This window comes from Trypanosoma theileri (genome assembly GCF_002087225.1).
Source record: "Trypanosoma theileri isolate Edinburgh chromosome Unknown TM35_Tth_48_V1, whole genome shotgun sequence".
Classification (NCBI taxonomy): Eukaryota; Euglenozoa; class Kinetoplastea; order Trypanosomatida; family Trypanosomatidae; genus Trypanosoma; species Trypanosoma theileri.
Genome location: NW_021639890.1, coordinates 25072 through 41408, shown reverse-complemented (window position 1 = coordinate 41408; position 16337 = coordinate 25072). Strand labels below are relative to the sequence as shown.

Genomic DNA, 16337 nt, shown 5'->3' with positions numbered 1-16337 from the left:
AATTGCGATCCCCGATGAAAAATCGCGTCGCACATGTACAGCAAACACCTGTTTTTTTTTTTTTTCCTCGTTTGTGTTTTTTTTTTTTTTCACACATCTACCTTTTTTTTTTATATAATAGCACCACTGTAACGATACGCCCAGTCAAAATGACCAACACAAAAAGGGTTTTAGCCACGACGGGGGTTGAGAAGAGATATAAATATATATATATATATATATTTATTTATATATATAACAAAACAACAGAGAGAAAGAAAAATGGGGTGGAAATGAAAGAGAGATAACGAGAGACAATCAGTATGTACGTGTTACTATGCTTCCCCCTTCCCTTTTTTAATTCTCTGTTGCTAATCTTCCCACCACAAAAAAAGAGAGAGAGAGAGAGAAGAAAGTTTTTTTTTTTTTTTTTTTAATGATACCACCACCACCACACCCAACCCCTTTTTCTCTATTCTTCTCGTGCTCTTCGCCCGGTGTTTTATTTCTCCATCATGTTTCATGGTATTACATTAATCTAGTGCAAAGACGACATATCAACAATGAAAAAAAAAGAGAGGCTGCATGTTTTGCTAGAACGCATAACTGTCACCTCAACATTATTTTCAACTACATTTGTCGTTGCTCACAATAAGAAGAAAAAAAAAAAAAAAAAAAAAAACAAAAAAAACAGCGATGCATTCGCTGTAATATAAGCACAGTGATAGATGATAATAGTATTTGTAATGACAAATATAACAGTAGTAAGTAACTTGCAGCAACAATGGTAATGTTGAAGAGAGAAAGAGATGGGGTGGGTTTGTGGGGGGCCGGGGGAAGACTAGAAAGGGAAAACAAAAAAAAAAAAGTAGTGAAAAAAAAAAACAAGCCAAGAGAAAAGGAAAAAAAAAAAAAAAAATGGAATGGAAATATAACAAGAGGGGGAAAGGAAATACACAGAACTGAAAAAAAGTCTAAGATGGGGGTAGGGGTGATGTGGGATCCATTTCAGTAGGAGGAGACGCCGCTGCTGAAGCACCATCCTCACTATGCACTTTCTTCTTCAAAGGAGGAGGAGTGCTGTGTGCACTTCCATAGTCGTGTTGAAGGAAAGGATGTTCTAGCAACTCTACCGCAGTGGGACGACGACGGTGATCTAATGTAAGACAAGCAGTAATAAAATCCAAGTATAAGGGATCATTGTAACCGAAAAGAGTCTCTGGTGGTGTATCTGGTATGGGGAAATGGAATACAAGTTCCTTTCCTTCTCTTTGTTCGTAAAAAGCACCAAATTTTGTTACAAAGTGTTGTGTATTTCGTCCCTCATGAAGAAGAGAAACAGGTATTTCACCACACACACTACAAATTGAAGCTAACATTTGTGGTAATGAACTATTCTCAAATAAAACACATCCAGTTGCTAACTCAGCAAGAATAGCTCCCAATGACCAAATATCAATACGTCCATCATATTTGCAACCAAGAATTACTTCAGGAGCACGATAACATCGAGACTGAACGTATGAACTGAGGTTGTCCGTTAAATAACAGCTACTTCCAAAATCAATAATTTTTACCTCACATCGACTAAATGACTTAATAAGAACATTTTCAGGTTTAAGATCACAGTGTATCAATCCAAGACTATGCAGGAAACGTAATCCTTTAAGGATTTGTTTGGCTATAGATTGTAATCGGGGTAATGTAAAATAGAATTCTGTTTCTTCTTCCCTATTAAACTTGCTAAATTGATACAAATTGTCTCGAAGCAGCTCAGTTACGATACACATATGTTCCTTATAGTAAAAAAAATCGTACATCTTTACAACGCAATTCTCCTCTGTATCACCAGAAGAATTGATTAATTTAAGTAACTTAATTTCATCAATACTTTGGTCAAAAAAATCCTTTGAATTGCGAATTACTTTAAGGCATACTTCCCTATCTTCATTAAGATCCATACAACGTACTGCTCTAGAAAAAGCAGCAGAATCAAGATATTGTAACATCTGGTAACGACCTGCTACTATAGTATCAGCAACGATGGCCAAATCCTTTTCCTCTTCAAAACCTGTTTTCCCACTTTCGTACACCACTCGAAGGTTAAGCGATTCTAACGGCAGATTGGACGGTGGTGGTGCCTTAAAGTATGGTGTCGTTGGGACAAAATGCACCTCTCCGCGACTCTGTAGTGACTTGTACACTTCCAGCGGTGTTCCTGCGCCATTCGTAAAATCTGGTGCAATGTAGTCCTCGCCTGTTAAGGTCCACAAGTCGTCTTCCATGCCAACAGATGTTACCACGCGATTTCTTGAATGTAACACCTGCAGTGGGGGAGGACTTGAAGAAGAACTCTTACGCGATCGTGTGGAGGAAACAGATGAGCGATCAGGCTTGTGGCTTTTCTTTTCTCGCATCGATCTACTCCCATCCTGCTGCTTTACTAACATTCGCCACTGCTCCACAAACTGCTGTAGGCACTGAGAAAAACCAAGATGCCTGAGAAATGCACTGAACTCCTTCGCCTTGATATGATCAGCAGGAGAAAGCACTGGAGGCATCCTTCTACCTTTTTCTATTGGTTTATTTATTTATTTATTTTTTTTCTTTTCCTGATATAGGTTGCGTATGTTCGTTGAATTTCTCCTCTTTTTACTTCTTCTTTTTCACCTTGTTTTCCTTTTCTTTCGTTCCTTTCTTTCCTTTCCTTTCCTTTCCTTCCTTTGTTGGTCCCGCCTCTCGGAGGTAGAAGGGACGGAAGAGGAAAAAAAATAAAGAAGAAAAAATAAAAATAAAAAAACATATATATATATATATATATATATATATATATATATGTACTCAATGAGAAAAAATAAAAACACTCATTACACTTTCAATCACCACCACTAGCACCATCTTCCCTCACGAAAAAATGATATCCATTGACACACTTATTACGTGGAGGAAAAAAAAAAAAACGAAACAAAAAGGAAACATAATGTATCCTTTGTTTTTCATTTCTTCTTCACTCTTCCCTTGTTTTCTCCTGATTCACTTCCGGCATGCGATGCGAGCGAGTCCATGTCAAAAAGAGGAGATGGGAAAAGCACCAAAACTTAACGGAAACAATTGACTCAGCACCATATTCTAGTCTCGAAAGAAAGAAAGAAAGAAAGAAAAAAAAAGCGTATCGTTCTTTCGTTGAGAGAGTTTTGATTCATGTTGATGTTTCCATTAACTTTTTCTTTCAAGTTTTCTTTTTTTTTCATGTTCTTTTTTTTCTTTTGTTTTTCTTTTTTTTTTTTTGTGCTTTCTCTTTTCCCTCTTTTTTTATATTTTAGACCCTCCTATCCTCGCAATCATTTCTATATTTTATTTTATAAAAGGGAAAAAAAATTCCCACCACCTTCATTCTTCACATCTGCATTTTATACAGAAGTTCAACACAATCACGGTGAAGAGAGTACACAAGAGAAGAAGCAGAAAAAACATAAACAAAACAAAAAATAAATGAGTCTATGGGTTACTAAACACAAGTTTCTCCACCCCTTCTATAGTTACCACCATCAATAGTAACACAACAGAAGTAGTAGTAGTAGTAATAATAATAATAATAATTGTTCTTGTTGTTGTTGTTCTTCTTGTACTAGCAGTATAATATGTCTATAGCTTCAGAAACGATTCGCATGACTGTAGTACTTTAGGACAAACTCGAAGATCTACCAATCGTCGGGAAAGTTCTGCATCAGCGCAACCAGCGCGCAGCAAGTCACCAACGCGGTCACTTTGTTTCTTGACACCTTTGGTAAGAACTCCATCTAAATCACCATACTTCTTTAAGAGTTGTAGTGCACGCGTCTTACCGATACCCTTTATACCTGGAATATTATCAGTAGCGTCACCTGCTAGACACTTGTAATCACGTACAAGTTTTGGGTGCACACCTAAACGTTCAATGACGCCTTTTTCAGAAACAAGATGTTTCGTGCGGATGTCGTAATGATAAGACCTGTTTGCCTCATCAATAAGCTGGTAGAGGTCGTAGTCATGTGACATCACAACAGTGGGTATCTTCAGTTGCTGGTTGTGCAGCGCTAATGTGGCAATCATGTCATCTGCCTCTGCATTCACATTCTTCAGTTTGGGATCAAAGTCTGGAACAATGATAAGGGTATTTTTTGGTTCTCCCATGAATACTTTTGTTGCAACTTTTTTTATTATTGAAAGTTCTGGGCCTAGTTCTCGCTGCAAACGGCCTTCTTTGTACTTTGGAAAGATTTCACGTCGACCACCATCACCTTGATCGAAGCAAATAACAATTTTGTTGTGCTTTGGGGTGTGGGCATACTCCACCTGCGGTGAGAGTAAGTGCTGCGCAAGATGACTGGGATCAAAGCTGTGAGCAGTGGCAATGATGTACCGGGCATTTGTGATGGTAAACCGTTTTACATCTATTGGGGTCTTTTTACTAGTGTACGTCCAGCGGTGGTACCAACGGTGTACTAGGGCAGGTCCGTCAACAAGCACCACAGCACGTTCCCGCAAAGACATTTATTTCTTCCCTCTTAGACCTAAACACAATACTACTCTCTCACACTCCGAACCTTAACCCCTAAAGAGTAAGAAAGGAAAGATGAAAAAAAAAAAAAAAATACAATAGTAATAATAAGAAAGGAACAGTAGAATGAAAATAAAGGAATAATAAGAGAGATTCTTCACATCCCTCTTAATCATATTTCCACCACTGCTGCATATACATATCATATATATATATACCCATATGACTGGATGCATTGATCGGATCCTTTTTTTTTTTTAATCTTTCTCCCTCGTTCTCTAACTATTCTCTGAGCAAAACGAAAAAAAAAAAAAAGAAACACCGCAGAACAGGGCCTTATTCTAATGCCGTGACATTGCCTCCATACCAACAGAAGAAGGAGGATACAAACCCCTAGAAATAAACTGCCGCAGTCGTTCCATGACCTCTCCTGGAAGTCTCGCATGACTTACTAAGCGAGTAGCAACACGTAGCTGCAACTCACGAATAGCCACATTAGCTTCCTGCTGCGGGGAACAGAGGAATGAGGCACAAAGAGACTCCATTGAATTTATAATATTCTCACGAGCAATACCATCATTTAAAAATTCCCAGAGTTTTTCTCTAACAGTATCATTTGGATCATTGCGCAGTTGCCACACCGCATGCAAGAGCGTTAGGCTAAAGAACGAATTCTCAACATGGGGAGATTGTACCAATACGTCCAAGAAATTCAGAGTTATCGCACGAAGAGCAGCAACATTTAATCCATGTTTTATTCTCTCTTCTTTTAAAAGAGACTGAACGCTGTTCCATCCAGTAGATGTAGTACTAGCAGCACCAAGAAGATCATAAATGGCATCATAAGCATCATGACTACAATCCATCAAACGATTAGCTGCTGCCGTTACCCATGAAACTGCAAAGTTCAAAGCATTACTATCATGATGGCGTAGTGCCACAGCACAAGCACGGCAGACAAAACAGAATACAAAATCATCCTTACTTTCCACAAGTGTTTTTTCTATTTTATCAAGCAAAATAATCGGAATTTTCTCGTGACGACCAATGATAGCACTAATAGCCATATAATTTGCGACAAGAAGTGGATCATTATCGAATGCATTAGCTGTTGAAGAAGTAATAAAAGAAATCAAATCTGTATGAGTGAGTAAAAATTTGCAAAGTTTTTCATTTTCACTTGACTCAGGATTGTTTTCATCAAATAGTCGCAGAACTCTCTCCGTCTTTAGGGAAGCAGATACAAGTTCACCAATGGCGGGAGCTACAGTAGGTGGCACAACGGTTAGTAGAGCCAGCAAGGCCGGACGCACATATGCAGCTTTAGTGAGATCCTCACTAGCGATCCCATTCACAAGAAAACGTGCGACAATGTGTGTGGTGTCCAGTACGAGAAATTGCTCTGCCATAGACATGTTAGCAGCGGGGTCGAAGAGACTCTTGAACCCATCGCCAAGAGCCATGTACACATCGTCATTGCCGACACTCTCCGCCTCTTCAAGGAGCGCGGCAGCAATTTGCTCTTGTCCCTGCTGCCACATCTCAACTAATCGCTCTGGTGATATGAAGCGGGCCAACTGCTGGCGTGCATCGCGAGACTCCACAATGTCGTGAGAGGAGAGAGCGGAGGCCAATTGGCGTGCCTCCTCCATGCGCGCAGAGTCTTATTGGCGAGAAGTGAAGACCACAAATACACAAGAACACAAAGAATATCAAAGAAAAGAACACATGCATATAATGACTGTTGTGCAGGGAGATGGGAGCAGCACGCGAATTTTTCCGCGCCACGGGAAAAAACAAACAAAACAAACATAAAAAAAAAAAAAAAAAACAATGACAAAATACATTTCAAAAAGAAAAAAAAAGGCATAATATGTACAGAAGCAAAAAAAAATAAAAATAAAAATAAAGAGGGATCCAAGATATGTTAATGTATGTATTATATTCAATCTATCTTGAGGACATCATGAATCCACACACCTATTCTATTACACTATCAGAGAAATCAAGCAGAACCCTGAATTATGTAATTACCTTTTCGACGGCGACAAATAGAACGATGAAGGTGATCTCGCAGTCGACGACAAGGACTACTACAATACCACTCACGATGGCACTCTGGACAAGATAAGCAGCGAGTGAACTTGAAGCAGTAATCACACATCTTTTCTGCCTCATTTTCATCATCTTTCTCTTCAGCCGCTAGAGCATTATTATTACTACTACTACTATTAGAAACCTTGGGACTATCTATTCTTTGTAGAGAAGTAAAAGCCCCATGACTAGCCGTCATACGCTGAACAGTTGACTGAAGATCTCGTATACTAGACTCACATAATTTTACTCGAATCATCAACTCTTGTTCTTGTTCTATATTTGATCGCAAGTAGGAATCAATAGCTCCCAAAACATTCTCATCTGAAGAAGTAAAGGAAGGCATAAGACTTAAAGTGCCTTCTACCATTATGAGTAAAGAAGAGAATAGATAAAAGTGGAAAGAGAAAAATAAAGAGAGAGAGAGAGAGAGAGAGTGGGGGAACGAGAATAGTAAAGGCTGATGACATTATAACTAGTGTTGTGGATAGAAGAAGACTAAAATACGACAACGAAAAAAAAAAAAAAATAATAATAATAATAATAATAATAATAATAAATAAAACAATATTATCCCCTACCACGATAACCCGTCACCTGGGTGTAGAGACGAGGATGAAGAAGAATGACTCGTATGGTCTTTTAACCTTTTCATTTCCTCTTCTGTTGCACGAAGAAGAAGTGTCCTCTTCAGCAATTCCAAATGGTGTTCCTCTTGCATGTGTTCAAAGGCGTAGTGAAGATCTGTGAAGTCTCTGGTAGTACTACAGAGTTTCTGTTCCAATTCACAGCAATACGATTTCGCATCCTCTATTACGGTATCTTTGGATTCAACATCTTGACGCAGTTGATCAAGTTCAGAGAAAGAGTGTATGAGTTCCTCACGGAGAGTGGCATTCTCTTGGAGTGCCAAAGCGAGATTCGCCCTTACTGCATCAAGCTCAGAAACGGCGCTAGAAAGTGATGTACTGATAAAATTATTTCTGCTATTCAAAGCACAGAGATTGATATGTTGCCGTACCATGTTGGTTTGCAATACTGGAAACAGAGAGTGATGCTGGAGTGTTTTATTTAAAGGAGCCGGTGAAGGGCATGAAGAAACCAAAACACATCCCACTATATCAATCCAGTCCATAATAAGGTCCATACGGGAGATGAATAAAGAATGAAATAAAGAGAAAAATATCTTCATACAAGAACCATCATCCGTTACACTGATCAAATTGGAACCGTGTCCAGAAGGAACAGTTGTGTCCATTATGAGATTATGCAAGCACTGATGATTATCATCTTCATCCTCTTCTTCTTCATTCTTTATTTTATTCTTTTTATTATTTTTCGTTTTTCCCTCTTCCATCTGAAGTGCTGCTTGTTCCAATTCCAAGTTAAGTACAACATGACTAGCGTAAATTTCCTGTCCATTAACTTGTACAATCATGGTGTGTTCTCTTTCTACAAATAAATCATTATCCTCAGATAATCGCACAAAGTCCAGACGACGAACAACACTTCGATCAATATTTAAAACAAGAACAGCATTTTCAACGCACTTCAGTAAAGGGCAGTACAATGTAAATGTTTTTTCATTGCTTGAAACAATTTTTAATGGATACCAGCAAGAATTTATAACATCCAGAAGTCTTGCATGAACTACTCCCTCCACCTTTGGTAAGTTACTATGCAGTACTACTTGCACAGATACAGTGTGATTTTTTACACTATCTATCCAACGAATTTCAGAATGTTTGTTAACTGAAAAGCATTCTACTTTTTGAAATAGAACAAATTGATCCAATAACTGCTGACTTGTCTGCCATTCCCCAATCAACTTGCAGGTAGAGTTCCTTCTATCATCATGTGTATTATCTTCCACATCAGAAACTGGTCTTACAACATAAAACACCACTTTATCCCTAACATAAGAAATCGCTGACACTAATGCAATACCATCATAATTCTCTGACCCTCGTTGCAAAACAATAAGAAAGCAACCTGAACCAAATTCCAAGAGTTCTATCACTTGAGTAAGAGAAGCTGGAGTAAGTGACATCTCCGATCCCACATCATATCCGCAAGCTGAGACAAGAAGTTCTCCCAGGGTCATTGTATGATACGAGTCTAATTTTAAAAGTGCAGAAGCCAATGCCGCAAACCATAACAAGGGAGATGAATCAGATCCAAGTCCTTGAACAATTTGGGTAACTTTATTAAGTTCTTCCTGTGTTTGACTTTGCCAATTCCACCATCCATCTATATTGATACCCACAAACACCCAATCAGTTGCATATACATGCAACTTTAGATTTTCAATTGACACTCCAGAAGCGTACATAGCTAGAGCAAGAAGCTCTGAACCTTTTTTACAGTATATAGAATCCGCAGCCACTCGATTGTCTACAAAAGGTTTTAGAGTTAGATCAACAGATAAAGTAGAAGGTATTTGTGAAACTTTTCTCAAGTCAGTATACGAATACGTAGGTGATATCAAAAAATCAGAATCATTAAGTGTTTGAGTTGACTGTTCATATGTTTGTATCTTTTGTTGTTGTAAATTTACCTGAACAATTGCATCTCTTCTTGGAAAGGAAAGAGTCATTACAGCTTTAGAATCAGTTTGCTTTACTTGTTCGTATTTATATCTTCGCAACTGTGTCAACTCTTCTACCAAACGAGATCTTTCATCTAACAGCTGCCGCATTAACTGCTCCATTTTACTACCCTTCATAGAAATATCGTTTATAGCGCTCTTGTGATTTTTTTGCATTTCCAACATTTCGTTCCTCAGTTTTTCATTTTCTCTCTGTAACTGTAACACACGATCCGCATCATTTTTTTTGTGTAACTTGTCAATACCATCTAAAACTCTTTCAACGCGACTTGATGTCCACATCATCATTTCATTCTCCGTTTTTTTCATACTTTATCAAGAATGAAGAAGAGTATAAAAAAAAAATCATAAAGAACACATGGATGTAGTAAACTCTCAAGAAAAATGGCCTATGATACAAAAAACAGGTAAGCAGTCAACAGAAAACATTAAAAATCAATATCTCATTTTTGGCTTAATTCCACAAGTTGCATCTAACCTTTGGTAATCTCTGACGATATCATTACAAATAAAAATACGAAAACCCTTACTTGTATCTGAAAAAGAATACGTAGTTTAACAACAAGTATCAATATGTATAACGCAAATACTGCCTTAAATGGAACCAAGAATATTCCTTCCATAGGTTTTAGGTAATCAAATAATCTCCAGAATCGTTGCCAATTATCCGCCACTATTCTTCCAAAAAGGAGCTAGGATAGAAACACTCACCTTAAGAATAAATGAAAAGTTTTTCCCAGAGGTGAAGAGAGCAAACCATCACAAGAGATGATGTGTATTAGTCCATATGTATACTTCTTCTTCTTCTGTATATAGTTGTGCTATAAAAACAACCTGTATCTAGAATGAAGGTGAGAGAAAGAAATCCAGATGAAGAAAACTATAATACGGTTTCTCTTACAACAGTCACAAACAATCTGATTCCACCCAGTAAAAAGAAAAAAAAAATATATATATATTTTTATATATATTAGAAAGAGATAAAGAGAGAATTAATGGGAGTGGCTTATGAAATAATGAGGTAAAAAAATCAACGGGGACGTGCGTCCTCTAGGTCAGCTCTTAATACTTCCATTGATGGTAAAAGTAGTAAAGAAGCTGCCAGGTGGGGTCGCTTAACTACTAAACGTGGTGGAAACTCATTCACTGCGAATTAGTCTATATATATATATATATATATACTACGAAAATATTTCACAATGTAAAGGACGTCATCAATGTAACTCGACTAGAGTAAACACACCAAGGATTATGGCTAATAAAAATAATAATAATAATAATAATAATAATAAAAAAGAATCCAGAAGAGTCTCGTTTACCTAGCTTCATCAATTGCATAGCAGAAAGGGGAATCTACAGTAAGTTGATAGGTGGCACTATTCATGAAGGCATCCGTTAATATGAATGTCTTCCACATTCTGAGACAACCGCTGGTGTAGTTTAACGCCGTGTCCCACACAAAGACACAAAAAGAGAGTGAAAGAGAGTGAGTGAAGACAAAAGAGAAATAAAATAATAAAGATGAAGATGGAATATAAAAAAGAAAATATTGTCTTCTTCTCATCCGTCAGAATACGCAAATACAACAAAGTGGTTCACGTAACCAAGATGAATTCACTCAATCTTTATCTTCCTTTATCGTACAGAACGGTATTTAAGTGAGTAATCATCACGACCCTCTAAATCACTCTCTTTTTTATTTAGTCTTACGCTTGTGCCACGGCATCAGAACTAATAATAACAATAATAATAAACTGCGTGTTTTTCTTTTTTTTTTTGATTTTGTGGCGCTCTCTTTCCTACAAATTTCCATTTAACCACAACCAGCGGTGCATAGTTCGCGTGAAGTCCACATAGAGGAAGGGAAAAAAAAAAAACGATCTCATCAGTCGTTTTGAGACGATTCTCCCTTCCCCCTCCCCATTGCAAATACAAAAGCCCCTGCTTTTTTTTCCCCTCCTCAAATACCTCTTTACTTTTTTTTTTGTTCCTCTCCATGTTCTTAAATCGCTTCATTTTTCCCCTTTGCACCTATTTTTTTCGAGTATACAATACTTTATCTCCAACTCCGGTCTTTTTCTCATATCTAAGAGCGAGTTTCAATATCTTTTTTTTTTCCTTTTTTTCCTCATTTTTTTTCTTTTTTTTTTTCATTTTTTTTTTTTTTTTCATTCTTTCTTATTTCATTCATTCGTACAACTGAACAATATATATATATATTTTTTTTTTCCTCTCTCTGCTTACACTGTACAACCACCTCTTACGCACATAAAACAAGCGGGTGTTCACACACACACACACACACACACAAAACACAGACTGGCACAAACTCACAGAGAGATACAGATCCCAGAACAAAATAACTCAACCGGAGAGCTGCTGGTGGGGTGCGGTATGCGGCTCCCTGCTGTGATAACGCTCGTGGTTGGACTGCACAACTTCATACTTTGGTCTCTGTGTATCGAGTGGTCGACTGCTGTCGTAGTCCACGGCAGTGTTTCGGCCGTTGGCGGTCCGCTGGATGATTCCCTCAATCTTCCCCTCCAGTTTCTTCGCGTACGGGGCATTCCTAATGCTGGGCATGAGGGGGCGGACAACGGAAACAAGCGTCTCCGCCTGTGCAGGTGAGCAAATGGTGAGTGCAGTTTGAAGCACGTAATTACCAAAATCGTCCTGAATGAGTCGAGAGACAACTTCTTGAGAGCACATGGTTTCTACGTACATGTCCTGCACTGGCTGTGATGCCCCACGAAGCACCTTCTCCATTACGTTGGAGCTAAACTTATTCATACAGAGTTGTACTAAATGCGGAAGGAACGCGATTGCAATAGTATCCGTTGCTTTACTGTCTTTTGACTCCAGTACATACTGTAGAACATAGTTCCCAAAGGGATCTTCAGCAATCTGCAGGCAGCAGCTTAAAATACGCTCCACCAGGGCGGTCCTCTGTGAATTCGATGCATACTCGAGACAACGCTGAAGAACACAACAACCTTGCTTATTTTTTGCAATGGTTACACAATCCGCGGCTACCGCAGCATAGATAAACTCTTTATCATTGTGATTAAATCGTTGTAGCACCTTCTGAATAACATGATTACCATGGGCATCCTTTACCAATCGAACAACATCCTTTGACAGAGCCTCACGAAGAATTTCCATTTCTTCACGTGTGGCAATCGTTTCAACCATTTTTTGTACACTGAAAGTCCCGTGTGGAGTGAGTGCTATAACAGTAATCTGTGGAGCAGCAACACGGGCAACATTGTATCGCACATCATGAGGCATAATGTCAAAAAGTTTTTGGACGAGAAAATTGGCATACTGATCTGTCATTAACTCTGCAACGTGAGGAACAATTTCGTTCATAATAACACGAGCAATTTCTCCATCTCCACCTGGTTCTCCCAATAAACGCTGAAGAAATCGGCATCCATGCTGATCCTTTGCTGTTTCATAAACAGTACCCCGTAGGCTTTCAGCAGTAACGCAACTGCCATAGGTACGTCCCACAACATGCGGATGGTACGGATTTACAGGGTGGCTATTCCAATCCACGTATTGGGATCCATTTCTCTCTTTTTCTCTACTCGTTACATCTTCCATTGATAGTATCATGTGCAAATTTCGATGTTCAGGAGCGTTGGTGCGTTGCATATGTGTAGGAGTCATCCCCCGTTTACTCAATGGTGATGGAGCAGCGTAAGGGATGGTCGCTGCGACACAACTTGGTGAAGGCTCAAACGGAGGGGCATCTACACGCATGACGCTCAATTGAGGAGGTGATGCAGCTTGTGGTTGGCTAAACAAACCATTTGGAATAGGAGAACTAATGGGAGTGTGGTTGCGAGTCCACGAGGTATTGGGATTATGTTTGTGACTATTCAATGGTGTGTTGTCGGTTGGAGTCACGGAAGGCGTAGCAAACACCTGTGAACATTTAGTGTAAATGCCGATTGGTTTCGTCGTCTTGTCTTCATCTTCATTCAAACCCTTTTGCAGAAGACCTGCGATATTCAACTCTGCAGTTTTATATTCATCTTCGTGCACAGTCCACATGTTCTATGAGAGCACAACAAGAGCTTTTAGGGAATTTAAAAAGAAAAAGAAAAGAAAAAGAAAGTAATATACAAAACATATATATATATATATATATATATATATATATATATATACAAGCAAGAGATAATTTAAGCAGGTAAATACTACTAAATCAAGACCTCTAAAAAGAAAATTTAGCAAAGCAAAAAAAAAAAAAAAAACCATACTTGACAGTGGGGAGGAGAGGAAATGGACGATAACTCTACACTTTACATCCAACATCATCATTTTTTCTTCTGGTGGATGTTATTTCCTTCACTCTTGCTTCCTCTGTTATCCTGGGAAGAAGAGACATCACTATCGTTGAGAGTCTGAAGCACCGTTGCAGCATCAGTGGAAGAAAACTTTAAACGATTATCCTTAGTATGTACTATCATTTTGTTAGACCACGATTGCATCACATTATGAGAATAATTAACTTTCAATGGTGTATTAGAAGGAAATAATTGATTTTCTACAGTGTGAAAAGTGCACTCTCGCCGAAAGAGAAGGGAATAAGCATAAAAACATAACGCAGTAAAAGTAGTTACAAAATAGCAAACAGGTTCCATTACGTCCCAATCATAGACAATAAAAGTTAAATACGCCAGAAAACTCATTTGAATTCCACTAAGAAGAGAAACAGTAGCCCAAAAATTTCGGCGACGCATTTCTTTATCTTGAACAGAAGTAGCATCAACATTACTCTTAGAAGCATGTTTATTCACACATGAAGGAGTTTCTAGTCGAAGAGTAGGAAGGCGTAACATCACATAAACAGTATTCGCTACCTCAGAAGGTTTGGTATAGACAAAATCACGTAATACAATAACCTCTCGTGCACGATGAAGTTTCTCCAGGTATTCTGATGCTTCCGAGAGCGTCATTCGCTCATCTGGGGGTGTGTAAGGATTCGTTGTACATAATACGATAAATTCATCCTTCGTAAGCACGTTCTTATGGCTGCAGTCGAGAGCGCAGCGTACTCGCAACTTTCTCTTTAAGATCTGCATATCATTTAAAAACACTCTCAATGCGGGTGTTCTTTGAATCATTCTATTTTTTTTTTTTTTTTGCTAGGGCAACGAAAGAACAATAACAACAAAAAAAAAAAACTCAAAGGGGGAAAAAAATAAAAAATAAAAATAAAATGAGAAAAAAAAAAACGGTGAGACAAAAACAAAAACAGTGAAAAGCATGATTCTACACCTGCACTACAAAGTTATTTCTCAAGAGATAATTCGTTCAATAAAGCATAACTGAGCAGTCTCTTTTTTTTTTCTTGAATTTGATTTGGCTCTTTTTTTTTCTTTTTTTCATTTGAGAGAAAAAAATTCTCATAAAACAGAAGACATAATAGACGCAGAAAGATTTACATGAAATTTCTCTCTTGTGAATTAAATCTGGTCCAAGTAATCCTTCAGTTGCTCAGTTGTGAGTAGCTCAAACTTTCCCTCGCTCACACGTCCTACTTGTGTGTTTTCTGCAGTCATTTTTCCATCGAACCCCTCCTTTAGGGTCAGAAGAGCTGTATGTACCGCATCCTCTATCTCCATTTCATTTGTGTACCGTTTCTCCAGAAATGTTTTGGCATCAGAGCTTCCCTTACCGATTGATGTGGCTTTCCATGCCCAAAACGTTCCACTGGGGTCCACCTGATAAAGATGATAGCCGCGCTCATCCACTCCGGCAACAAGAAGTGAGCAACCAAAGGGTCTAACCCCACCAGACTGCGTAAACTCCTGGTAAATGGAACCAATACGGCGTACCAATTGACTGACCGGCATAGGTTCATGATAAGTCAAGCGGTACCTTTGACAGGCCTTCCTGGCAGCATCAACCAGCACACGGCAATCAGGACCAATTCCACTGTATGTGCAACCGACATGGTCGTCTAGCACAAACACCTTTTGTACAGTGGAAGATTCTGCAAGAGGTGTTGTGGTCTTTTTTTCTGCAGCAATGACAACACCATCCATAGCCTTAACCCCAAGTGCAGTTGTGCCCTTACCAGCAGCTGTCGTCGCATATTCAATCTGCACAAGTCTTCCCGAGGGACTGAACGTCGTGAGACCGTATGATGAGTCCGACATGAGAACAAGAAAAAGACAATAACAATAATAATAATAATAATAATAATAATAATAATAATAATAATAATAATAGTAATAGTAATAGAAACCTAAACTTTTTCTTAGTAAATATCCTAAAGAAGAAAACAAAACAAACGAATAGAAAACATACTTCACACCCATTCCACTTTATTTCCTTCTTGAGCATATTTTTTTTCTTTTTTTTGAAGAACACTTTGTGTACTTGAAAACATGCAAGTCATAAGGTTTTGATTCTAGGGTAAAACGTCCCAACGACACACCCATCCTACTGATATACGAAACTAATTAAAAAAAAAACCCGTCCTACATAACGCCACTGATATGAAACACAGTACCCTACCTAATGCAATCTTCCTACTACTTCATTACTCGTCATAGACAGGCTTTTTACCCTTCACAAATACATCGTGAAGGATAGGGGCCTTCTCACGAAAATCAACAGCATCGGGATCATAGAGAGGCTCAAAGTCACGGTCCAACCAGAATTCATAGGCGCCCTTTCGGTTCGTTTTCACAGGCTGGTACAAAGGCTCAAACTCCTTCCAGGGCTTCAAACCGTAAAGAATAACATGATCAAAGTGTCCTAGAGCACGTTTTTCTTCCCACTTCTCAAGCCAGGACTCATGCATAAGTCGCTCCACATACCACCGCATCTTCTTACACATTGAATGCTCTTCTCCCCAGTTACCGATGCAGTGGAGCCACTGATAATAGGCGAGAATACCATTCTTTTGCTTATTATTGGTCCCGCAGAAACGCGGATCGTTGAAGTCGCTGAAGTGAGGAACAGCGGGCATATCCTCACGCTGGATTTTGTACTTTTTGTGATCAACGAAGGGCATCCTTCTTACTTGAAGCAATCTAGAAAACAAAGAGAATAATTTATTTAACGTTTTTTTTTTTTTTTTTTTTTTTTTTTTTT

The 16337-nt window shown here is 38.5% G+C and overlaps 9 protein-coding genes across 9 annotated transcripts; all 9 read right to left on the bottom strand.

Annotated features, from left to right (window-relative positions):
* Positions 1–953: 953 nt before the first annotated feature.
* TM35_000481230 (protein kinase) lies at positions 954–2540 on the bottom strand (the record flags this gene model as incomplete). The annotated part of the gene is made up of 1 exon (XM_029030459.1): positions 954–2540. The coding sequence occupies one exon, from the start codon at positions 2538–2540 to the stop codon at positions 954–956; it is 1587 nt and encodes a 528-aa protein (XP_028878228.1).
* A 1084-nt stretch (positions 2541–3624) lies between these two features.
* TM35_000481220 (mitochondrial structure specific endonuclease I (SSE-1)) lies at positions 3625–4512 on the bottom strand (the record flags this gene model as incomplete). The annotated part of the gene is made up of 1 exon (XM_029030458.1): positions 3625–4512. The coding sequence occupies one exon, from the start codon at positions 4510–4512 to the stop codon at positions 3625–3627; it is 888 nt and encodes a 295-aa protein (XP_028878227.1).
* Positions 4513–4860: 348 nt separating this feature from the next.
* TM35_000481210 (uncharacterized protein) lies at positions 4861–6171 on the bottom strand (the record flags this gene model as incomplete). The annotated part of the gene is made up of 1 exon (XM_029030457.1): positions 4861–6171. The coding sequence occupies one exon, from the start codon at positions 6169–6171 to the stop codon at positions 4861–4863; it is 1311 nt and encodes a 436-aa protein (XP_028878226.1).
* A 353-nt stretch (positions 6172–6524) lies between these two features.
* Positions 6525–6983, bottom strand: TM35_000481200 (uncharacterized protein; the record flags this gene model as incomplete). Its single annotated transcript, XM_029030456.1, has 1 exon — positions 6525–6983. The coding sequence occupies one exon, from the start codon at positions 6981–6983 to the stop codon at positions 6525–6527; it is 459 nt and encodes a 152-aa protein (XP_028878225.1).
* Positions 6984–7190: 207 nt separating this feature from the next.
* Positions 7191–9509, bottom strand: TM35_000481190 (uncharacterized protein; the record flags this gene model as incomplete). The annotated part of the gene is made up of 1 exon (XM_029030455.1): positions 7191–9509. One exon carries the CDS (start codon positions 9507–9509, stop codon positions 7191–7193), a length of 2319 nt encoding a protein of 772 aa, XP_028878224.1.
* A 2076-nt stretch (positions 9510–11585) lies between these two features.
* On the bottom strand, positions 11586–13280 carry TM35_000481180 (putative pumilio/PUF RNA binding protein 3; the record flags this gene model as incomplete). Its single annotated transcript, XM_029030454.1, has 1 exon — positions 11586–13280. The coding sequence occupies one exon, from the start codon at positions 13278–13280 to the stop codon at positions 11586–11588; it is 1695 nt and encodes a 564-aa protein (XP_028878223.1).
* A 266-nt stretch (positions 13281–13546) lies between these two features.
* On the bottom strand, positions 13547–14356 carry TM35_000481170 (uncharacterized protein; the record flags this gene model as incomplete). Its single annotated transcript, XM_029030453.1, has 1 exon — positions 13547–14356. The coding sequence occupies one exon, from the start codon at positions 14354–14356 to the stop codon at positions 13547–13549; it is 810 nt and encodes a 269-aa protein (XP_028878222.1).
* Positions 14357–14698: 342 nt separating this feature from the next.
* Positions 14699–15394, bottom strand: TM35_000481160 (proteasome alpha 2 subunit; the record flags this gene model as incomplete). The annotated part of the gene is made up of 1 exon (XM_029030452.1): positions 14699–15394. The coding sequence occupies one exon, from the start codon at positions 15392–15394 to the stop codon at positions 14699–14701; it is 696 nt and encodes a 231-aa protein (XP_028878221.1).
* A 386-nt stretch (positions 15395–15780) lies between these two features.
* TM35_000481150 (putative cytochrome c oxidase subunit VI) lies at positions 15781–16257 on the bottom strand (the record flags this gene model as incomplete). Its single annotated transcript, XM_029030451.1, has 1 exon — positions 15781–16257. The coding sequence occupies one exon, from the start codon at positions 16255–16257 to the stop codon at positions 15781–15783; it is 477 nt and encodes a 158-aa protein (XP_028878220.1).
* Between the last annotated feature and the right edge of the window lie 80 nt (positions 16258–16337).